Source organism: Sinocyclocheilus anshuiensis, unplaced genomic scaffold, assembly GCF_001515605.1.
Source record: "Sinocyclocheilus anshuiensis isolate Anshui unplaced genomic scaffold, SAMN03320099.WGS_v1.1 scaffold708, whole genome shotgun sequence".
Taxonomy (NCBI): domain Eukaryota; kingdom Metazoa; phylum Chordata; class Actinopteri; order Cypriniformes; family Cyprinidae; genus Sinocyclocheilus; species Sinocyclocheilus anshuiensis.
This window is the reverse complement of record NW_015555881.1, coordinates 203,935-229,745: the sequence shown is the minus strand read 5'-3', so window position 1 is coordinate 229,745 and position 25,811 is coordinate 203,935. Positions and strand designations below refer to the sequence as shown.

At 37.7% G+C, this 25,811-nt stretch overlaps 1 protein-coding gene across 3 annotated transcripts in view; it reads left to right on the top strand.

The window, feature by feature from the left end:
* The first annotated feature begins 3,860 nt into the window (after nucleotides 1-3,860).
* The window catches only part of LOC107675788 (noelin-like), a 30,945-nt gene continuing 8,994 nt past the window's right edge, over nucleotides 3,861-25,811 (top strand). The window contains exons 1-5 of one of the 3 annotated variants that reach the window (XM_016470249.1): nucleotides 3,861-4,288; nucleotides 17,573-17,722; nucleotides 18,589-18,744; nucleotides 22,017-22,236; nucleotides 25,397-25,503. In XM_016470249.1, coding sequence (XP_016325735.1) covers nucleotides 4,223-4,288; nucleotides 17,573-17,722; nucleotides 18,589-18,744; nucleotides 22,017-22,236; nucleotides 25,397-25,503 — 699 coding nt within the window. In that variant the 5' untranslated portion in view covers nucleotides 3,861-4,222. Of the gene's footprint in view, nucleotides 4,289-14,474; nucleotides 15,235-15,766; nucleotides 16,310-17,572; nucleotides 17,723-18,588; nucleotides 18,745-22,016; nucleotides 22,237-25,396; nucleotides 25,504-25,811 lie in introns of those variants that run through there. The other 2 variants (XM_016470248.1, XM_016470247.1) reach the window with 2 other exon arrangements.

Here is a 25,811-nt window from a genome sequence, read left to right as displayed (position 1 = left end):
GCTCTAATGTCTCTGTAGTGGTTAAACATGAGATATAATTCGTTTTGGGTAAATCTAATGGGCAGACTTTGGTCTCATCAATCTATTATTTCTTCCAGAGCAAATAGTTTTGGCTGAGGGGAAGGTCTCATAACATATTTCTTATAACTTTAGTGCTGTATATCGGAGTGCTGCCTTTGTACTTTTGACTGAATTGCCTAGCAACTTTTATGATGGCTGTAGTTGTGGTTTATTATAAATAATATTTTATATACATAATAGTATTATTTAATAATAGTATTTAGTATTGAGAAACAGTGTGTTCGTGATGGTGTTTTTAGTTACATTATTCAGCCATTAGATGATGAAAAAAGAAAAAATGTTTTTCTGAGTGAGTCAGTAGTAAAGACTTTTATATTGAAAGAGAATGAAACAGGGTTGTAAACAAGGAAGTTATTTTTACTTTCTACACCACCTAGTAAGATGCAGCCAACAAATGCAGTGAGCAGCGCTGTCATCGGAAATCACCCTTAACAGATGAACGGATAATACGACAAAGATATTGCTCTCCTCAGCGGACATTCAAACTAATGTTTTATTGTGAATATGAGATTGAGCTGAAGAATGAATGCTGTATCAGATGCAGGTATTCACACTCACTCAGTCCATCTCTCTCTCATAATACTCTACTCTACATAATACGGTGAGCTTTTAATACAGTAATACAATAAGCAGAGGCGGAGAGTAGTAAGTATTTTTACTCCGCTGTAAAAGTACTTTTCAAGTGTCTGTACTTTACCAGAGTGTTTTTCTTTAGAAAACTTTACTTCACAACATTCCAAAGCATAATATTGTACTTTTTACTGCACTACGTTTCATATTAAGTATCATTTAATACTTAATTACATTAGAAATCTATTACTTTCTTTCTTTTACTCAAGTAAAAGTAATTCAAAGATGTACTTGAGTACAAGAACGTACTACATTTTTAATGTTCTTAAGTATTAAAGGTAAAACAAACAACAACTTTTATTTATGAAATGTAGTGCAGTAAAAAGTATGACATTATGCTTTAGAATGTAGTGAAGTAAAGTTTTCCAAAGAAAAACACTCTGATAATCTACAGATACTTTTTAAATTGACTTGAGTAAAGTAAAAATACTTCACTGCTGTCCGCCTCTGACAATAAGTTTTCAATGAAGCAACTCAATGTTCCTTCGTCATTAGCTCCGTAGCGGACGGAAGTAGTTCCGCACAAAAGAGGGTTTAATGACACTTCGTTGTTGTCTCTTTTTTATTTACACACTTGTGCCATCTAACTGTTGTATAAATGCAATATTCCACTGCCTTTGTTGTTGGTTTTCAGTCTCTGTCATTATGTCAAATGATTGTCACCTGTGCCTTGTTTCCTGGTTGTGTACTGAAGTCGCCCTTCTCCTGAGTACTTTGCTCAGTGTTTCCCGTGCCATGACCAAGTCTAGTTCAGTCTCATGTTCTACTTAAGGGGTTTATCCTCAAACAACTTTGTGCATCTGGTATAGTTCCTTTGTTTTGTTTTACTGATGTGCTCTTTGAAACTGTTTGGAGTTTCTTACAGATTTTCTTTGTGAACTTTTTGAATGCCTTCCGGATTGTCATTGTGAACATTTGGGATTTACCTTTTGGAACTATTTGCATTCCTTTTGGTTTTTTATTGAGTCCTGAGTCCAGTAGTCCTGTCCACATGATTCTGACATTATATATATATATATATATATATATATATATGACTTCAAAATACAACACAGGAGATCTTACAGTAGCACCAAGTCTTCCACAGATAACGAGACTATTATTTCTCATGAGATGTTCAACGTAACCATCTGATTCCTCGCCTTAAATTTCTGGATACATTGGGTATGAATGACATGTTAATTTCCTCATTGCACAACCAATATCAATAGATGAGCAAGTGGGCATGTTCCTCAGCAACAGAACCTTCAATAAATGCATTAATTAATTAAATGAATGAATTTGCTGCCAAATGTTTAAATGGTGACGTCACCCAATGTTTTGGCAAAGCGGCTCAGACAAACAAAGCGGAAAACCAGGCTAGTGTAATTGTACACATTTTGTGAATTGTTTTCTCCAATGATATTAAAAGGTAGGGAGTAAAAGTTCCTTTGAAAAGAGAGCCACTAATGTTGTAATGCAGCCAGGGAAATCATCCACTGAAGATTAACGGCAAAATTAATCTATCTGCGTATACAAAACATGCTGCACTACATAAATTTACATGTAAATGTGTTTTGTCATGCCATAAACGCATCAATTCAACAAATCTCTTTGTTGGTCACAAAGACGTAAGTTTATTCAGTCAGACAGAGTTAGAAAAGTGCCTGCTATGATTGTATTAATAAGCATTAACGCAAATTTCTAAACCCAACTCAATCATTAATGCTTATACTGATTCGTAAAATGTAGCTTTCTCATAATTATACAGTGTACTGTGCTGCTGATATGAATCATGTTAATATTTAATCATACTTTTAAACACCTTGTTATATTATCTACACGGTTGTTAGTCTGAATGTCTTATACGGGCTAAACACATTACTCGTGGTTGCTGCAGTGAAATAAAGGCATATAAATTTGCCATAATGGCTTCCACACACACCAATCAATAATGCATAGGACTGGAATAATGCTGCTATTGATAATATAAATCTTGCAAACTTAACTGACCACAACTTTCTCAACACACACACACAAATAAAGTGGCCCCAAAATATATTATATTTGGATACTTAAAATGTCTGAATGTTATTGCAAAGATGTTAAAACATCGATTCAAGTGGCATCTTGACGAATGCTGCAGCATCTTTTCTCAGAAATTACTTTAATTTTCTTCATTTTTGCTCAATGACTCAACTAAACTTTAGTTTTTAGAGGAACAGTATATCTGACATCTTATTTAGAAACCTTAAACTTTGTGTTAAATGTTTTGTTTGAAAAGATTTCTAGTGCTCACTTTAAGATAAATGCCACTTGGTTTGATATTTTATCAAATGCAATCAAGTCCATACAAAATTTGCAGTAAGTGTGGTTTAATTCACATCTCCCAAAATTTTAGAGGTCATTATACAGTATTTATGTTTCCTATGCTCACCAAGGCTGCATTTATTTGATAAAAAATACAGAGAAAATGAATATTGTGAAATATTATTACATTTTAAAATAATAAAAAGCACCATAAAACTCCCAAGTCTTGTTTGCTGTAAACATTTAGATTCAAATATGAATCAGGTTTAACGACAGTGACTAAGACGTAGCCTACATTTTTAAGCAAATAACAGATTCAACTTTGGTCTTAAATACACCACCATTCAAACGTTTGGGGTGGAAGGATTTTTTTAAAGTTTTTGAAAGAAGTCTCTTAAGCTCACCAAGGCTGCATTTATTTGTTTAAAAATACAGCAAAAACAACAATATCGTGAAATATTGTTACAATTTAAAATGTGTTTTCTTCTTAAATATATTTTCAAATGTAATTTATTCCTGTGATGAAAAGCTACATTTTCAGCAACATTACTCCAGTCGTCACTGTCACATGATCCTTCAATATACCCTTCTAATATGCTGATTTGCTGCTCAAGAAACATTTCTTATTATTATCAGTGTTAAAAAAAGTTGTGCTGCTTCATATTTTTGTGGAAACCGTGGTACATACAAGAATTACCGGATTTTCTTTCATTTCGTTTGAAATACGTTGTATTCTTCGTTTTAAACGCCGTTTGCAGGTAAAATGTCCTTACAAGTGTAGTAAAACTGTTTTGACGCCGCGCAAGGGTTGACCAATTAGCTCAGTCCCTCCTCCTCTCGCTCATCCCCGTTGAATTTCACATCCGGTTTCAGCACCTAGGACAGCTCTCGCTGCCCAATCTCTCTGCCTCACACAGCGAGATACACACAAAGTTTCGGGCTAACCAGACCTCCCTGCTTGACGCTAGACTTCCAGAGCTGCTAATCTAACGGGGACGGGAGTCGCAGGGAGGCTGAGAGACGCAAGAGAGAAAACGCGAGGCGCGAGATGCCCAGAGACGGCTGCGCGAGACCGAGTTCTGTTTCTCTGTCATTCCGCTGCTGAGAAGAGAGAGAAAGAGAGGGACAGAGGAGCGAGGCGAGAGCACCAACGAGCGGGTCTTAACGAGACACCGGACCGGATCTGCATGCGAGAGCGAGTCCGAGCGAGCGGAGGCGCGAGATGCAGCGCGTGAACAAGGTCTTGAGTCTCGTCGTGCTGGTGCTGATGGGCACGGAACTCACGCAAGTAGGTCTATCGCCATCTTTACCTCCCACACACACACACACACACATATCTAACACAGATCAGACTGCGATGAATTAGCCGAATTAATGGGCAGAAGAGATTAATGAATAGGATTACAAGCCCAGAGATAGGAACAGTCAACGGTTATGCTGAATGACAGGTCACAGCAAACATGAGAAGTTGCACGAAAAGCGCGCGATTTACATATTTACACCTCATGAATTAAAGCAAACATTCATTTAGGATTCACGTTGCTGTGTATTCAACCCTCATGTATTGTTAGACTGACTTTGCATTCTTTGTTTGGGGTCCCAAGGACCCACATTCTTTAAGCTTAAAAATAACAACAGTGACATAAGCTTCTTCTAATGGAATCAAAACCCCATGAGCAGATATTATCCCAAAGAAGACATGCATTTTTGCACAAATGTGACCAAATGCTTCTGTTTGGGGTCAGTTCGAGCATGGAAAATATACAATGCAGTAAAATCACAAAATAAATCTAGCAGAAGTGTATCTTATGTTGCATTTCATTGCGTGTATTCGTGTTTCTGAGACCCTAAATGATGTTTTAAGTGTGTTATTAAGTTTATAGCAAGCTCACATAACTAGCACATGTCATTGAGTATCAAGCTGATATAGGTATGTTTTTGAGCTACTGAAGGCCTCGGGAGACCCCAAACAGAACTTGAGAAGTGCTAAGTAATATTAATGCACTTCACATTTTGTAGAGCTGTAATTGCACATTGCTATTATTAGCACTATACTAATTACATGAAAGAGTGTAGGAATAATTTGAAAAAGTGCACATTAGGGCCTAATTATGATTATTTCGCAAAAAGAGAGGGAATGAATATAGGCTGTGATAATTAAACATGCCAAAACAATACAACCTGTAAGTGTCCCTTATTTTCATTTACGTCGTATTAAATATGGTATCTCCCCCAAAGGTGTACATCCCTGGTGAAATGGACACTAATAGTGTTACAAAAAGAAACTGGAGCTTTGCACTAGAGAATTCAAGAGCATTTGGCCGCTCTTACTAACATTACCCAGTGCGCAGTGTTCTTGGCTCCTACATATGCAAACAGTGCTCTTCATGCTTCAGTTATTACTTTAACCAGTGTCTCACTGTAGCATGTAATTTCATATTGATCAGAAAGGATGAGCATGTGAACCGTACAGCCTGTGTAAATGTTGCATTAGGCTCGCAGCAGGGCAGCATGCTTACTCGGTATGTGCGCACAAGTAAATCTCAAACTGACTCTGCCAAACCCATCAATTACCGCCGCGTGGCTCTGTTCATCTTCTCATCTCGGAGATTTACAGCCCATTGAATCGGGGACAATTTGGCATTTTCCTCAGCTTTAGCCGGGTTTGAGAAGACCTCGCAACATATACACAAACACACCGAATGCGTTCGAGTATTAGATGAAAGACGCATCATATACAGTCATTTCATGTCCAAAAATCATAAAGGAAAGGTGTTCCTTCAGAGCAACACGGCATTCTGGGATTCAATTTGGCTACTGTCAGTGTTAAATTAAACACATGAAATACCTTAGGAGCACAGGTGTGAGCAAATGCATGTTGGGACAAAGTCATATCATCTCATCTCTCACAAATGCAGTGATCTAGTTTCAAACTCAGGAAATTGCCATAGTTTGATAATTGCACTGTGGAAACTGAGTTGGCTTTCAGTTTGTGTGCGTTTAGGAGGAGTTGAGATGAGTCACAGGGCCCATTTTCTGTTCTGTTTATGGCCTACATGCTTTATTATTGGACTCAACACTTAAAAATAAAGGATACATTTAGAAACAAAAAAGAGTTTCATGGTTTAATGTCAAAGGAGAGTCTACTTGAGTTCCTCAAAGAGCTTTTTATCCTCTAGCTCTTTAGGAAACCAGTTGTGTAGTGGTGCTTTAATGGACCATGAACTAAAGGCACTTATATTGAATATGTATGATGTGACTTCAGTGTCTTCCAAAGAACACTCTTAAAAATAAAGCTTCTTTATTGGTATCTGTGGTTCCTTGAACAACCTTAAACATTCATGGAACAGTTCTAAGAAAATGGTTATTTTAAGAACTGTTCAATGAAAGGTGCTTTGGGGAATCAAAATGTTTTTTTTTCCTTAAAAATAAAGGTTCTTTATTGGCATTGATGGTTCCATGAAGAACCTTTAACACCCATGGAAACTTTACTATTCACAAAAGGTTCTTTATAGTGGAAAAGGGTTCTTTAGATCAGTGGTCCCCAACCCTGGTCCTGGAGGCACCCCAACACTGCATGTTTTGCATGTCTCCTTAATCAAACACACTTGATTCAGGTCATCAGCTCATTAGTAGAGACTCCAAGAGACTCAAGACCTGAAACTGGAGTGTGAAAGAAAGAAGACATGTCAAATGTGCAGTGTTGGGGTGCCTCCAGGACCAGGGTTGGGAACCACTGCTTTAGATCATTAAAATGTCCTTAACACCAAGAAAAAAAAAAGTTAACTAATCACTGAAAGGTTCTTTGGGGAACAAAAATGGTTCTTCTATGGCATCACTACAAAAAGAATACCCATTTGGAACATTTAATTTTAAGAGTGAACCATAAGAACTCAAGAAACCAACACTCCTAAAAATAAAGGTTCTTTTTTTGGCATTGATGATTCCATGAAGAAATTTTAACACCCACGGAAACTTTACATTCCACAAAAGGTTCTTAATAGTGGAAAAAGTTTATCTAGATTTTTAAAATGTTCCTCACACTAAGAAAACATTTCACTAAAAGGTTCTTTGGGGAACTATAAATGGTTCTTCTATGGCATCACTGTAAAAACACGCATTTGGAGTCTTTATTTTTAAGAGTGTATCAACAGAATAATTGATAAGAAAAAACTGTTGAAAACCTTTATTTTAAAGACTGTACAGAACACATCCTAAGCAGAACACCACCTTTAAAAACCACTCTTTAACCTAAACGGCAACAAATACATGGTCAATTCATAAAACACGACCTACTGAACACCATCCACAAAACATCTCCTAAAATGTAAATACCCCTCACAGAACACCCCTAAACACACACAAACAACCACTTACTAACAGCTCCTGAACCAAAACTCAATAACTAAGAAGTACACCTACTAAACACATTCCACAAAGCATCTCCTTAAAGGGGTCATATGATGCGATTTCAAGTTTTCCTTTCTCTTTAGAGTGTTACAAGCTCTTGGTGCATAAAGAAGATCTGTAAAGTTTGCAAAGACTAAAGTCTCAAATCCAAAGAGATATTCTTTATAAAAGTTAAGAGTCAGCCACACCTACCTAAAACAGCTCGTTCTAACACGCTCCCACATGTCTACGTCGCTATGTGGGAAGATTTGCATAACGCCACCCAAATAGAAAGAAGGGTTGGCCTTCCAAAAGAGGACGATATCCACTTCGTCATGCCTGGAGCTGATCCGTGCTGGTCGCTGAGGGAATACATTCACTTCGCGCTGTGGATCGCCGGATCGGCTTTCACCGTGGACGAAGCGGAGTCAAGCCCGGGGTCGTCACATGTGGTTGCCGCAAGCCCACCAGACACTCCTTCGTCGAATCCGCTGGCCGTGCCGTTTTCAAGCCCGCCCACCTCTGCTCACTCAAGCTCGCCCGTCTCCGCTCACTCTAGCCCGCCATGTGTGACGCTGTGTTTCGTTGTGAAAGCGAAACTACTTTGTTTGGCCTTCCAAAAGAGGACACGACTAGAAATCAGTGGTTAAGTTGTATTTACAACACTGTTCCAGTCATCACAATATGGTGAGGGGCGTAACATTTCCGTCACACGCTTGAGGCATTCGGCCAATCACAACGCACTGGATAGCTGGCCAATCAGAGCACACCTCGCTTTTCAGACCGATGAGCTTTGTAAAAATCGACGCGTTTCAGAAAGGCGGGGCATAGAGGAGAAACAATAATGTACAGTATGTGGAAAATAATGTTTTTTTAACCTTAAACCGCATAAACACATTTCATTACACCAAATACATAAAATAATGTTCTTTTTAGCAACATCATATGACCCCTTTAATGGAAACATCACTCACTGAACACCACTAATAAAAAAAGCCCATAACACCACCCACAGAACAGCTGATGGATCTCATACTACAGATTTGCTAAACACCTCCATCAGTTCTCCCACTCATTATCAACTAGTTCCCAACTTGAAACGGTTTGACAGAATGAGGTCTAAAGTGATCTCATTTGAAAATCAGTAACATAATTTAGGTCAGAATGCAAGATGGAACATAATATTTCCCCGTCCAAGTTATTTGCCAACCATCGATTGGATTTAAATTGATCCAACCAGCAGCTTTTCTAGAGGGCCTAATAGATTGAAAAATACTCTATAAAAGCATTGAGTTGGTAAGATTGCACAAGATGACCCCTCACTATGAGATCATGCAAAGCACCGCTGATTTAAGGACATTGAGTTTGTTTGATAGGACATTTCAGACATATGCAGGATAGACATGAGCATCAAATCGTCCCAGCCAGGAGCATCATGCACCACTTAAAGTCCTAGGAGACACAAGACCAAAGAATTGCCCTCATTTCCAATAAATGGGTAGCACTTTATTTATGTTAGATATGTCCCGCCCAAATGTCCTGTTTTCAGTGAGAAAAAGTCAACACTGGAAAGCAAACTACAATCATCAGATGATTTCACAGTCTCTAGTAAACCACACAAAATCACAACTAAACTTGACAGCCAGTGATCATCATGATTTTTTGTTGTATAGAAAATGTTCTTGTGGGGGGGAAGTTAACACTTAGCTAATAATTCAGGGAACATGCACCCTGAATAATGTAATGTCAGGGAACATGCACCCTTAGTTTCAGTGGGCATGATGCTTCTGGTCCCAGCAGTGCATATGTTGTCTTTTCAATTTGTGTTAATGTCCTAATAGTATTTCAGTATGAAGCCCAAGTCCAAATGTAGAATCCATTCAAACTTCCATTAACAAAAGAGAGAGAGAGAGCGAGAGAGAGAGGATAATGTATCCAGCTCCCCCAGCTATAGAATGAATGAGATTAGTTCTTGATTAACACGATACAGATACACGTCTTCTATGGTCTTATCACCTTCATGGAGATAAAGGTCATCACTATGCTCTCACAGAAGAGAATAATCTAGCCTGTGGATGAGAAGAATTATCATATTAGTAATGGCTCTGCCTTTAATCGATTATGTCTGGTTTCGAGTATGAAAGGGAGATAAAAGGAAAGCATGTGTGTGTGTTTAAAAGGAAACACAAGCTGTTGTTTATATGATGGCATTTCACCACACCTGACACTCATTGTTTCTCTAAAAATCCATAAATCACACGCGCACACATTGTTTTGTTTTGTTTTTAATCTCCAATCGATAGCAAGACAGATCTATCATCAGCATGTGCTCGATCTTTATACTTGTGTTGTCCATCATAGAATTCTGTAGCATCTGAACTGTGAAAGGGCAAGTGTGTGTTCACTGTTTTGTAAAAAGAGATGCATAAGAAAGAGATGGACAGCAGGAGGATACAGGGCCACTTCTGTGCTAAGGACAGTGAATGATTTGAAAAGGTGTGCTGTTACTTTTTAACAATCAGAAATATGATAACCAGTGACCAGGATATAGTAGAGACATTAGGTCAGGCTGTTTTAATCTAGACCACTAAGAAACCACCCTGCAACCTCCTAGAAACCATAGCGACCATATAGCAATACATCAGCAATCAGCTAAAAAAAAAAACAAGCAACCAAAAGGCAATAAACTAACAACCATTCAGAACACCCTAGAAACTGTATAGCAGCACTCTAACAATCACTAAGTACACTTCAGAAGCATAGCAATGCCCTAGCAACAACTCAGAACACACAAGCAATCAAATACCAACATACGAACAACCAAAAAAACACCCTAGCAACACACTAAAAATCACCAAGTACACTTTAGAATCATAGCAACAGCCCTGCCAACCACTTAGAACATCTTAGCAACTGCATAGCAACTCAGTACAGAAGTACACTTTAATAGCATAGCAACGCCCTGGCAACCACCCAAAACACCTGCATAGGAACTGACTTAGTACTAAAGCACACTTTTGTAACATAGCAACACCCTGGCAACCACCCAGAACACCCTAGCAACCAAAAAATATTAACAATCACTTAGTACACTTTAGAATCATGGCAACGGCCCTGCCAAGTACTCAGAACACCCTAACAACTGAATAGCAACTGACATAGTACTTAAACACGCTTTAGTAGCATAGCAACCCCCTGGCAACCACCCAGAGCACCCAATCAACCAAACTGAAAAACACAAACAACTATTCAAAACACCCTAGCAACTGCAAAGCAACATAAAATCACTAAACACACTTTAGTAGCATAGCAATGCCCTAGCAACCACCCAGAACACCCTAGCAACTGACTTAGTACTAAAATACACTTTAGTACAATTATACCACCCTGGCAACCACCCAAAACACCCTTGAAACTCGCCTGTGAAATTTTCACAGTCAAGCACCACTCATTTTCTTGAAGGAAATGTAAAAATGTACCATCTGTTCACACATACAAACACACATTGCTCTCCTTCCCTTTACCGAGATATAATTTTTTTTTTCCTAAATCACAAAATAAATAGCTATGTTTTGAAGCAGTCATATTTCAGCTGGCGACGGATATTCTGTAAACTACCACTGAAAACAACAGGAAGAACTGACTGCTTGGAGAGGGAGAGGAGGAGGCGCAGGGTTAGGGGAGAGAACTGTAAATGTTCAAACAGCAGGGCTCTGTTCCAAACACCTCTGCAGTACCACGGGCACCAAGGCCCAGAGTCAGGCAGACCATTTGAAGTTCTGCAGAAGAAAACTTTTAAAAACATGGACTTTACTTCTTCCTTCTCTTCCTCTCCACACTGCTGAACTGTTAGGGAGGTCTCCAGCACAGACCGATTGATAAATCACTCATGTTGCGTTGGACTGTTTTTTTTTTCTACACTCAGCCTCATGCTGAAGGCTTTACAGTAGACCATTACAGATGAGTTACTGCTGCCACAGTCTCCTTCTGTCCAACAGCTCAGATGGTTTCTGCTCGTACATTTCCAACCAATAGTCATCTAGCTCTCCTGATCTACAGGATATTATCGTTTTGCTGGGGGCTGCAGAAATCGCACAGCCTGCACATGAATTATTAAAAGATGATAAAAAGCAAAAAGAACGGCGTTAAAGGGAATCCCAGCTCGAGATTACGGTTTTGCTGCTCTCACGTTGATGAAAGTAAAATTGATCGCTGTTGATTTAGAGAACGCAGTCATAAAACATTCATATCAGACGTTTACTGCACATCTTATTTCAGAATTAATAGCAATATGCACCTGACTCAACATATCAGTGCTTTTGTAAAACTAATCCATGTGTTTGTACAGAACATTCAGATTAATATGGAAGCCCGTTTCCGCCACTGAATAAAAAAACAAAAAAAGGTAATAGTGACTTTTCTGACCTCGCAATTGTGAGTTTACATTTCACAATTTTTTTTCTCAGAATTGCATGATATAAACTTGCAATTCTGACATTTTTTTCTCAGAATTGTGAGATAAAACTCACAATTGCGAGTTATAAACTCAGAATTGCGAGAACTTGCAGTTGCGAGAAATAAAGTCAGAACTGCGAAATATAAACTTGCAATTGTTATAAAGTTATAAAGTCCAATTCTGAGAAAAAAAATATTATTTTCTTACAATTGTAAGTTTATATCTAATAATTGTGACTTTATAACTCGTAATTGCATGTTATAGAGTCAGAATTGTGAGATAAAAATTTGCAATCACCTTTTTATTCAGTGGCGGAAACAGGCTTCCATAGATTAAAGAAACTGTTCACTCATAAATAAAAAAAAAATTATGTATTTACCTTCGTTCCAAACCCATATGACTGACTTTCTTCTGTTGAACACAAAAATAGATGTTTAGCAGAATGTTCATGCTCACTGTAAAATCTAATTAGTTGGGCTTACTTAAAAAAAGCATTTTGTATATTTTTTATTCCTTATTTTACTTGTTCTATTTTTTATTATCTGTGTTTTTGATCTGTCACTGTCATTCTGTTACACTGTGGAAGCTTCTGTCACGAAAACAAATTCCTCGTATGTGTAAACATACCTGGCAATAAAGCTCATTCTGATTCTGATTGTTGTGATTCACGTGCTGAATGTTTAAGTCTGTGTGTGACTTTAGAATATTTAAATACACAATTTAAGGATTATATAAACCCAATTAAAATCATCTCACTGTATTCATGAAAAATGAAATTTGAAAAAGTTCATTAATAAACACACATACATAAAATTCACAAATGCTTTAATTAGAAGATAGGTCACCTTCTAAAAGCAACCTATTTATTACTTTTCTTCCCTTGAACTCAAACAACTCTGACTTCATGATGCATTGCTGCATTAACAGGAAAAAAATTATATGTATAATTATATTATATATATTATACATTTCAAGTCACACCATAGCTTTGTGAGAGGAACAGCCTGAAATTTCAGTCTAAAAATTTCAAACTTGACTAAAAGCCATGATCGCCATTCACTTTCTTTTTAAGGAAAAGAACACCTTGGACATTCTGTTATAAATAACTCCTTTTGTGTTCTGCGGGAAACCATACAGGAAATCATACAGGTTTCTAAAGACACGAGGAAGAGTAAATGATGGCAGAACTAGTCCTTCAAGGCCAGTACAGAAAGATTGAATCATTGTGGATCCACAAGCAAACCAAAAAGGGTGTGTGTGTGTGTGTGTATGTAATAGACAGTGACAGGCCCGGAAAGAATATCTGCCCTAGATTCAGTGTTTTAGATGTTTTCTGTGTGATGTTTTATTAAAGTGAGGTTGGATATGCTGACAGAGACAAAACTGGATGCCTGACACTCCCTGAATCTCTCTCAGCCTGTGTTTCTCTCTCGCTCAAAGGTCAGTCTACCTTAAGTGCCGTACCTTTGACATATTCATATTTTATTCCAAAATAGCAGTTTATTTTGGATTTATAATCTGGTTAATTTATTAAACAACCAAGAAGATTCTGTTCTTTACATTCAGGTTCTATTTTAAGGGGAAAAACAAATAAGTATGGATTTTAAACATGTGCATATATATATATATATATATATATGCTACATTACTATTGGGGCATAGTGTCACATACGTTCTATATTTTTGTTATTTTAAACTTGATTTGCCTATTCAGCAAGACTTATTGAATATATCAAACAAAAAATATTCTCAAATCAGTTTTAAAAAGGAGGTTCCCATTGTGTCAACTTACCCCATGTAGTTTGACAAAATGCCCGAGTGCAGGGGACAAAGTTAAACGTACAAACTGAACTGTATCTATTTTTCCCTGTGCAATAACATTATAATTATTAAAAAACTTTTAAGTAGCCCGAACTTACACAAAAATTCTCTTTAAAAAAACAATCACAAACCTACCCTTAGAAATATTCACTGTTGTAAGAAGTGTGATGCATAGTCCCGGTTTTCCCCAGTTTATTTATATAATGTGCGTGGTTATTTTTGGTATTACGATTCATGCACATCTAACTATGATGTGTTTTGCACCTCTAACTGTGTCACGACTACTCGCTGTCATGTCTAGGTCTGTGATTAATAGGTGTTAAACAAGTGATTTATGAGACTACACAACTCATTCTGTCTTACTGCCAGACAGATAGTGGTCGGGTGTAATTGCATCACAGTACCGCCGATCACAACACGGGGGCGCTCGAGTCGTTCTAATGCAGACTGAATTAATGCACTTACGGCACTGGATGTCATGTGTAGGATGCATGCAGGGTGGATCTTCTCCGGGACCCTGTCACTCAGTTTTCACTAACAATCCGTCTACGACGCGTTCTCCTGAAGCCGTAACCATAACAACAGTACGTTGCTCGAGCGATTTTTCCATTTAGAATATCACAGGAACATCATAAAACTGACCTTATAACCTTATTATAGACTTACATATTACAATTTTAATCACAAAGCTTTAGTGTTTGGTTTAAAACTCCGGTTAACTGTGGGCGGCAAAAGAAAACTTTGGTTGTGTGAAAGAATTCTCAACAGATTATGCCGTGAAAATTACTGACAGATAATTTGACGGCATTGAAAGTCTTTTTTATAACTCGCGCACCGGTGACAGTTACAATTCTTATAGGGGAACAAAAGGGGTATATAAACGTTATTCACTCCCGTTGACCCGGAGTGGGGCGTGACATTGGGATGTTCCGTTTACAACCTTAAACAATATAGGGTCATTAACAGGTTCCGTTGCCAAGTGCAAATCCCCGGTGGCGCGTCTCGTGAGCAGAGAAGCTCTTTATATAGGAGCGCGTGGCGCCGCCTCCTTTCTCATCCACGGAGAGCAGTCGGTGTGTGCAGTTGTAATCCATCCAGAGTAATTCTTTTGCGTGGAGAAGGCGGACCAATAAGGGCGTGAAGGCAAACAAAAGAGGCACGGATAACGGAAAAGACACCAGACGGTAGCAGCACGCGGAGACGAGGGTCACAACCGCTCAGTTTGATCATTCTAACACGGGACTCCATTCAATCATTGGCATTCATGAAGATGAGCACTGCGAGACCGTCCGAACCGGGACCGTTAGAGGAGATGTTGCGGATGATGGTGATGCACGAGGCGCTCACGGGCAGCGATGCTCGCCGTTACGGTTTCCCGGTGGCTTGTGTAGAATGAGAGTTTGGGTCAGTGCGCAGAAATGTCGGTGCCTTTGCTGAAGATCGGTGTGGTGCTCAGCACCATGGCAATGATCACCAACTGGATGTCCCAGACACTGCCATCACTAGTGGGGCTCAACACCACCAAACTGACCGCGGCGCAGGGCGGCTATCCAGACCGGAGTATAGGAGTAAGTCTCGGGTTATTTCCCCTGAAATTCAAACGAAAAGTTCAAATATTAATAGCTTTTAACATGTAAAAATATTTTCCAGTCGCGCATATAGCAGCGCGTTGCAATTAGGCGTTTTACGATATTTTTTGTATACAAATTTTCATTCTTTTGCATTCTGCTTCATTCATTCTTTAAAAATGTCCAATGCAGGAACGTGTGTGCACGCCTCCTTGCGTGTTCTCGGTTTCAAAAGTGGCGTTCACGGACCTGCTGATTGTGATGTCATGGAATTTCGAACGCTCAGCGTTCTAATTAGCTCTAATGAAAGTTTTATTTTATTTTAATAAACCAAAATTGCTGCAATAAGTCAATAGATATCAGGAGCATTTTTTGTGATTTCACTAGAATGAGGCATGGAAAAGCCCACTGAAAGAAACAAAGAGGTTCTTTTGAACGCAAAAACGTGTTTTGAGCACATTCTTACACTCTAAAAAACGCTGGGTTGTTTCAACCCAATGTTGGGTCACTCGTGAGCAGAGAAGCTCTTTATATAGGAGCGCGTGGCGCCGCCTCCTTTCTCATCCACGGAGAGCAGTCGGTGTGTGCAGTTGTAATCCATCCAGAGTAATTCTTTTGCGTGGAGAAGGCGGACCAATAAGGGCGTGAAGGCAAACAAAAGAGGCACGGATAACGGAAAAGACACCAGACGGTAGCAGCACGCGGAGACGAGGGTCACAACCGCTCAGTTTGATCATTCTAACACGGGACTCCATTCAATCATTGGCATTCATGAAGATGAGCACTGCGAGACCGTCCGAACCGGGACCGTTAGAGGAGATGTTGCGGATGATGGTGATGCACGAGGCGCTCACGGGCAGCGATGCTCGCCGTTACGGTTTCCCGGTGGCTTGTGTAGAATGAGAGTTTGGGTCAGTGCGCAGAAATGTCGGTGCCTTTGCTGAAGATCGGTGTGGTGCTCAGCACCATGGCAATGATCACCAACTGGATGTCCCAGACACTGCCATCACTAGTGGGGCTCAACACCACCAAACTGACCGCGGCGCAGGGCGGCTATCCAGACCGGAGTATAGGAGTAAGTCTCGGGTTATTTCCCCTGAAATTCAAACGAAAAGTTCAAATATTAATAGCTTTTAACATGTAAAAATATTTTCCAGTCGCGCATATAGCAGCGCGTTGCAATTAGGCGTTTTACGATATTTTTTGTATACAAATTTTCATTCTTTTGCATTCTGCTTCATTCATTCTTTAAAAATGTCCAATGCAGGAACGTGTGTGCACGCCTCCTTGCGTGTTCTCGGTTTCAAAAGTGGCGTTCACGGACCTGCTGATTGTGATGTCATGGAATTTCGAACGCTCAGCGTTCTAATTAGCTCTAATGAAAGTTTTATTTTATTTTAATAAACCAAAATTGCTGCAATAAGTCAATAGATATCAGGAGCATTTTTTGTGATTTCACTAGAATGAGGCATGGAAAAGCCCACTGAAAGAAACAAAGAGGTTCTTTTGAACGCAAAAACGTGTTTTGAGCACATTCTTACACTCTAAAAAACGCTGGGTTGTTTCAACCCAATGTTGGGTCAAATATGGACTAACCCAACTGTTGGGTTAAAAAGTTAATTTAAAAATGTAACCAAAATTTAACCCAACAGTTGGGTTAGTCCATGTTTGACCCAACATTGGGTTTAAACAACCCAGCATTTTTTAGAGTGTATGCTTGAAAAAAAGAATAAAGAATGGAACAAATAGGCTATCTATCACCAAATACACTGTAGATGTCATGCAGTTGTGTAGCTCTTTCGTGGTTCAGTCTTTTTCACTTTCATTAATATCACTTTGAATATTAAAAAAAAATCTATGGGGTTTACCATGGGCCAGGGAATATAACAAGAAAAGACTGCAAAAGTCTGTTTCTAGTGTTGTGATATTCCATTGGTTTGGAGATTGCGGAGATTTAGGATTCTCCAGACCTGCATCAGTGAATGTTCATCAATTCTCCATCTGTCCCTCACTGTCACCAACTCCAGACAGACTGTGATTGGATCTGTAACTCAACAGCAGTTCAGAAACGACATACAGCTGAACAGGATAGATCGCCTCTCTCGAATAGCTGTCAGTCAAATACGATTTCAAAACTGTGAGCGTGAATGAGGCTGATGTAAAGCTGCTGCGTTTTGATTGGTGGGTGGGGAAGTGGGCGTGGTCTGACGTGGCACTAGCAGATGGGATTTTGCGCAAACTTGTGTCGTGTTTGTAATGCCAATAAGTCTGGGATTATAAATGAATCTATGAACTTTAGATGTTGTAATATCTCTCGTTCTCTCTCGTCTTCTCACAGGTTTTACCCGCCAACCCTGAGGAGTCCTGGCAGGTGTACAGCTCGGCTCAGGACAGCGAGGGCAGGTGTGTGTGTACGGTCGTCGCACCTCAGCAGACCATGTGCTCAAGAGATGCCCGCACCAAACAACTCCGCCAGCTACTGGAGAAGGTGACCTCCCGACCCATAATGCTCTATTGATTTGCCCCTGGGCATCACGTTACCTACATAAAGTTGCCAAAGACACTGACTCTATGACAACCAGAGTTTTCCTCCAGAGATCAAAGTGACCTAGAGGCATGAGACTAACAACTCAGACAATATCATTCACATACAAACACTCAGTTAATGAGTTCCTCTGGAACACGGCTGGCACAAAGGCAAACAGCCTTTCCTCAGAAAGACAATGATGCAACTCCTCGGACACATCAATCATTAGCAGACATGGAATAGCTGCAGAACTCGCTAGATTCCTGAAGGTCATTAGATTTGTTATATATTGATGTTCAGAGTCGATATATTTAGATGTTTCTTCAAAATCAGATCATTTCAAGCTCAGTGGAAGCAAGAAAATGTTATCTATTTGTTCAAGAGAGGATCACGAATTAAATATCAAATTATCAAAGTTAAAAAATAAACCTAAAATCTTATCAAATATATAGTTATATACAAAATCATGTTTTACAAAAAACATTTGAAATGAAATAAAATTATAAGGAAAAAGCAAGAAAATTGCATTTTTTTCAAGAAACAATAACAAATTAAATATATATATTATATAATTATATATAATTTACTGTTAATTTGATATTAATATATATATATATATTATACATATTATATAAGTGTAATAAAGTGTGTGTGTGTGTATATATATATATAACAAATTATAAAAAGAATATATATATATATATATATATATATGCCTAATCACATATGTGCGTTTTCCAATTTGCAAATAATAATAATAATAGTAATTTTATGAAATGTGTTTATTTACAAAACATATTAAATATCTGGTACCTGTGTGTTTTTAGGTGCAAAACATGACACAATCAATCCAAGTATTGGACCAGCGGACTCAGAGGGACCTGCAGTACGTGGTGAAGATGGAAGATCAACTCCGTGGCCTGGAGACCAAATTCAGACAGGTGGAGGAGAACCACAAACAAAACATCGCCAAGCAATACAAGGTAAACACAATTAAATGCAAGCAGTGCACATATTTCACATGAATGCACACATCGCTCCACACTTTCATACACGAACAAACTGCAGATTGCATGCACACTTGTGTGCTTGTGTGATTTTTGTGAAATGTGCAGACCTGTCTGATTCGATCCAAACAATTAGTGAACTTTTGGTGAAATGCAATATTTGCATTGTTGTGCAAAAATATAAACATTTATTTTTACACTTGCGACCAGAAAAATACTAAATTAAATATGATTGTATTATTATAATAAAAAAGCAAAAAAATAAAGGATCTGCACATTTCAGTTTTTATATATAACAGTCAAAACATCCCATGAACCACACCTGACACATGCATGAAATATAATTTTTGTTTGCTCTTTGTAACACAAGTGTGAGTGTGCGAGTACATGAGATGTGCGTGTGTGACTGTGAGAGCACGTGAATGTGTTAGCTAGGTTAGCAAGGTTAGCAAGCTCCCTGTGCTGAGTGTGTTGTTTCTTGCTTGCAGGGCTAACTATAAAGACATGATAGGAGAGCCAGAGGCCAGAAGAGGCAGGTCTAACCCACGATTGGCTGAAGTGGGCGTCAATCATGCTGTTTATGTCACGATTCTCATATTCTATTCGACATTAGCTGTAAGAAACACTCCTCCCCCCTCCCTTATCCAACCACCAATCAGATCTCCTCATGCATGCTACTCTAAAGAATTGTTACGTTTTATTTATATGATCTACATTTTCTAGTTTCATTGCTATATTGCTATTATTACTACTACTACTACCATTATTATTCTCATCTTTGCTAGTATTGCTTAAGTTTTTTTATTATTATTATTATTATTATTATTATTATTACTCTTATTATTTGTCACTATGAGTCTTTGGTTTTTGAAGTAATATGCGTTTTTGAAGTAAAGGATTTAATCTTAACATCACATTGTTGTATGTGAGTTGTAATTTCAGCATGTGTCCCTTTCTGCTGTTGCATTCTAAACGACAACTAATAAAGTCTTTTCCCAATTGTTTACCGTGTTCAGAGCGCTTGATTTCGTCGATAAATGTTTGTAGATATATAATTTCTATACGGATACGAGTAGTTTTACTGCAGCTTGGCCTCTGGTCTCTCACTGGCTCTACAAGCACACACACACACACACACACCACACACACACAAACATAGACTCTTAAAAATAAAGGTTTTTAATAGTTTATTTAAGCACTTCAGCAAAGAATCCTCTTCTTAAAAAACATTTCTCAGGGTTCTTGAGGTGCTATATTAAAATGTAAGTTTGTTTAACAAAAGAAGTTCTTAAATACTGGTATAATTTGTTGTTAAAGTGGATTTTTTTAAGCATCAGTACATACACTAAATGGCCAAAAGTATGTGGACACCTTTTAGTTAAAGGATTTTCATCTACAATATCACTTGATGCATAAAAATCAAGACTACAACCAATATAGTCATTTTGCCTTTTGAAAAAGAAGTACACTTTTGGCATACTTTTATAAAGAGCATGTATTATGGAAATAATACACTTGAGAAAATACTTAAGTGCGAAGTGAATGCAATGTTTTTAGACGTAATGTTTAGAGTAATTGCAGTAATTTAATACTTTACGTGTGCTTTAGTATGTTTGTCAACAGGTTGAAATCAGTATATTTCTTTAAAGCACAACAAAAGATTAATACATAATGCCTTAAAATGTTCTTTGAAACTTTTAATTTGACATTATAAGAGTATAAGTACAGTTTTTTAAAAATATAAACTATAAGTAAAAATTTAGTGTACATTCCATACAATTAATTTAAATAAACACAAAAAGCACATTTCTTTTTCACAAGGGCAAACAAGATTTTGTAGCAGAGTGGAACCTTTTTTTTTTTTCTCTACCGAGGTTCAGAAATATGATTTATCAAGCCATCTGGTGGGGAAAAACCAGACAGACCTGCACAACACCCAGACCTGAACTCCTACAAAAGACCTTTTTCAATCACCCGACATCAATACCTGACCTCACTGATGCTCAGGAGCAAATCGCTGCATCCATGTTCCTGCATCTAGAAAAACTTCCCAGAGGAGTAGAAACTGTTACAGAAGCAAAAGAATGACTAAATGCCCGTTCACATCAAAAACGATTACTAGCGTCCACACCAACGCATGATAACGTTGTTTATTATAAGTTTTGTCATCTGCCACTTTAAATGCTCTAGCTCTTTAAAGTCAGGTGAATTCTGATTGGTTGTCAATGTTTTTTATCATCCATCAGCTAGAAAAAATCGTTCTGAAAGTGATTTCAACGACATAGTTCCTTTGTGCCATTATTATTATTATCAATGTGGTGTGCCTCTGCCATTCTTTTAAAACTAGAACGATATCTTTATCGTCATAGTTTTATCCTTGGTGTGAAGGGGTCTTAAAGGGATAGTTCACCCAAAAATGAAAATTCTGTCATTAATTACTCACCCTCATGTCGTTCTAAACCCGTAAGACCTCCGTTCATCTTCGGAACACAAATTAAGATATTTTTGATGGAATCTGAGAGCTGTCTGACCCTCCCATAGACAGCAAGGGTCCTTACATGATCAACGTTCAGAAACGTAGCAAGGAGATCGGTAAAATAATCCAAGTGACATCAGGGGTTCAACCGTAATATTACGAAGCTACAAGAATACTTTTTGTGCGCAAAAGAAAAAAAAATAATGTGGCGCAGCAGACAGAACAACAGTTTGCGTTCAGTGGATACTCTCCAAAATGGCGCTAGGGTGACACGGAGGAGACGAATTGTTGAATAAAGTCTTTTTTTTTCCCTTTGCACACAAAAAGTATTCTCGTAGCTTCGTAATATTACGGTTGAACCCGATGTCACATGGATTATTTTACCGATTGCTATGTTTCTGGACGTTGATTGTGGTAGTACCCTTGCTGTCTATGGGAGGGTCATTAATGACAGAATTTTCATTTTTGGGTGAACTATCCCTTTAACTCGTTGTAAATGTCAGTGGTTCTAAACTTAAAAGCACATTGGTATGGTTTAGATGTCCACATACTTTGAGGCAGATATGTTTTTTTATAAGAACTCCAATGGTGGTAAAACCCATTGAAACGTTTATTTTAAGAGTGCCGAGATGAACAAACACATTATTAATGTATACACAACATTATTCAACACCTAGATTGTTAAAATCGGCGTAGGCAGCAATGGTTCAGACAGGTTTCAGAACGTACAGTAAGCAAGACTTTCCAACGCTCCCACGTTACATATTTGCAGGCCATAAAGGCAAAAATGGCGGAGCTGCGTCCGCTGATCCCCGTACTGGAGGAGTACAAAGCAGACGCTCGGCTGGTTCAGCAGTTTAAGGAGGAGGTGCAGAACTTGACGTCCAGCCTCGGTCTCCTCCAGCAGGAGATGGGAGCCTACGACTACGATGACCTGCACTCCCGTGTGGTTAGTCTAGAGGAACGGCTACGCGCGTGCATGCAGAAGCTCGGTAAGACACACACAGAGTCAACAAATACTTGTTTACCCCAAACATGATACTGGATCAGCATTGTTTACTGGTCCTGGAATTCCAGGTACAGTACAAAATAAGCTCAATTCGTGGCATATGTTGATCACCACAAAAAATGATGACACTTTTAATGTAAGTGAATGGAGCCAATCTGCAAATGTTAAAATACTCACTGTTTCAATATTACAGCCACATGCAAACAAACTATACGTGTTTACATAATTTTTTTGTGTGTAAAGAACAATTTTACAACTTGTTGGCATTACAACAAACACAAATAGTACGACATGAAATAGAATAACAGAAAAAAGTATGAATAGAAATTACATAAATTAACATATTTCAGAAATTACAACACAATGTAAAAAAAAAAAGTCTAAAAACTGTAAAACGATCACTCAAACAGCATTTTAACAGAAGTGTTTTTATGAAGTTATAATCTTAGTGTAAATCCTCCAGAAATTGGCCCAATTCAATTCTATTGTAAGTGCGTCGCTGTAATCTCCATTTCTGCTTTTTTAAAAGCAAATGATTTAAAATTATTTTTGTGGCAATCAACACTATGCCATATGTTTGTACTGAACCTATTAAAATTTATTTAACAAAAACTATCATTTTAGAATGAAAACAATCATTATTTACTTAGCTTATGAATATTTTTTTCTTTGAGGACATCGGCAAGAGAAGAAGACAACTTTAGCTACTCACAGAGTAAACGTGTCACAAATATACCGACCCAAGTACGCGAGTAGACGCCTGACTTTCTATCATAACAACAGCCAAAAAAGTAATGGGTATGAGTCGCTCTGCATCACAAACATCTGATGGTTAATCAAGGGTGCAGCATTAATTACTTCCAGCAGCACTTTTAAAAATAAAGGTTTTATTACTTAGCTTAGCAGAATCTCAGGTTCAAATAATTTTCTGATCAAGAACCATTTTGGCCGGTTCTAGAGTTTCTGTGCAGTTATTTGAAGATTTAAAAAGTTCTTGTCACATTATAGTCTTAAGATCAGTGTTTTGGCTTCTTCTAGGTTCTTTAAAGCACCAACACATGATTGTTTTCAAAAGCACTTGAAAAAAATAAAAAATAAATAAAAAAAACTTTATTGGAATCACTGGTTCCATTAAGAACCTTTAAAATCCATGGGACCTTTGCATTTCAGGTTCCTTATAGTGGAAAGGGTTCATCACAATAAGAAAAATGGTTCTTCTAAGAACTGTTCACTGAAATGGAACTGGCTCTTCTATGACATCACTCCAAAAAAACAAAAAAAACTTTTGGAACCTTTATTTTTAAGAGCAAACTAAAGAATTATTTAAAAAAGATTGGGTACAAATTAAGACACTGATTATGATATAGAAATGAAGTTAAATCTGAATCTAAATTCACCTTCTCTCTGATTCACTCTAATCTCATTCCTCAAACGCATCGTCTGCCATTTCCCAATGATGAAGACAAATCTCAAATGAGAAACTTTTGCTTACGTCTCCTGCTTCTCAGATGTTTCTCCTGAGAAAAAGAGCCCAGTATTCTCATGTGTATCCTCGAGGGTTTTCAGAGATCTCAGCATCTCAAACTCGGTTGGATTTGACCAAAAGTCTGTAATCAAAAGTCACAGATTTCAATATTTTTCATCCATTTCTACAAAGATCAAATGTTCTGAGCTGCTCTCCACATTAATTTTACAGCTCTGTAGTCTGTACTCTTACTGTATGTCAACTATTCTCTCATTTGGGTCTGTTTTTATTTTAGCATAGCTGATACTTAAATGAAGCACAACTGAGAACTCAGTTCAAGTCTCTTGAGCTATAAAAGAGTAAACTTACTGTATGTATTCATTATCACAGCTTCCATTTCCCAGCATCCACACACACACTCACACACTCTCACACTCTCTCTCACACACACACACACACAGCTTTTCTCTGGTGTGTATCATCTTTCTTTCTCCTCCACCCTGAGTTTCTGGAAGAGAAATCTGGCCAGTTTCACTGTACGATCAATATGGCTTTTAAACAACTGACTGATATCTCCTTTCACACACACACACACACTTGAGCTTCATCCATGTGTGTCGCTTCTGATGAATATGAAACATTTACAGGAAAACCACATGAATTTCACATATTCCCATGGTATAAAACCATGCGAAACATGTAATCTGAACGTGGTGCATGGGATTTGTTCATCCCACATGTGACATGAATTAATTTGTTTTGTTGAGGAGAGATGTATTACTGTTACTGTTCTAAGCAATCAGATTTATAGCAAAAATCACATTTTCATCAGAAACATAAAAATCTAGTTCACTATTTCACTTGTTCAAATATAATTCCTCGAATGCCATTTTGATGTGATCATATGAGATTAAACAAGAACACAAGAATTTAACATGTTCTCCGATGTGCTAACACATGAAATTTGTTTTTTCCTGTACACTGAAAAAAAAAATATTGGTGTAAAAAACTAATTTTCACTCAGAAATCTCAAACTATAAAAAAAGAAATGGCTAGTAACAGTAGTAGTTCTAATAATATTTATTTACTACTTTGAACATTTTTTTTTTTACAGGGTATTTATTGACAATAATGATTCAGTAATCATGTACATTGTGTGAGAGGGTTGTGCATTTTTCTGCAGATGCGTGTCTGTGGTGTCTGCAATATTAGAGAATCAGGGCTTTAGTCTAAAGATAGTAGATAATGGCGCACACACACACACACACACACACACATCACGGTTATTACTCACTATCACCACAGGACATCAAAAAACATAATTTTTTATATTTATCTTACGATTTATCTGTATATTATATTCTCTCTCCGTCACACACATGAAAAACATTCATCTGTATTCCTATATTATCAATTAAGACTTTTTCTCTCTATCTTCGCCATGAAAGCTCATAATGTAGCTCAGTGTGACTCAATTAAAGTCATTTAATCATAACCTTCACTCCAAGATATAAGATTACAACAGTAATTATGACTGAATCAGACTCATCATAACATTACAGCATTAAGTCTCTAAACTCATTAAACTTGTGTGACAATAAGCTTCTCGTAAGAAAGTTTGTGTGTGTGTGCAATTATATATGTGTGTAGTTAAATATGTGTGTTGTGTGTCCTACAGCGTGTGGTAAGCTGACTGGCATTAGTGATGCAATCACTATTAAAACATCCGGGTCTCGGTTCGGATCCTGGATGACGGACCCTCTCGCTCCTGAAGGAGACACAAGGGTGAGTGTAAACGCACAAACATACATATTTCCAATTTTAGACATATATAAATGCAATCAGACATGCAATATCATTCAAAAGATGGGGTTAGTAAGATATGTTTTTAAAAGAAGTCTCTTTTGCTCACAAAAGGTGCATTTATTTGATCAAAAATAACAGTAATATTGTGAAATATTATTACAATTTGTATTCTGTTTTTTTTTACAATTTGTAAAAAATCAGTTTTTATTTAAAGGGGTCATATGATGCTGCTAAAAAGAACATTATTTTGTGTATTTGGTGTAATGAAATGTGTTTATGTGGTTTAA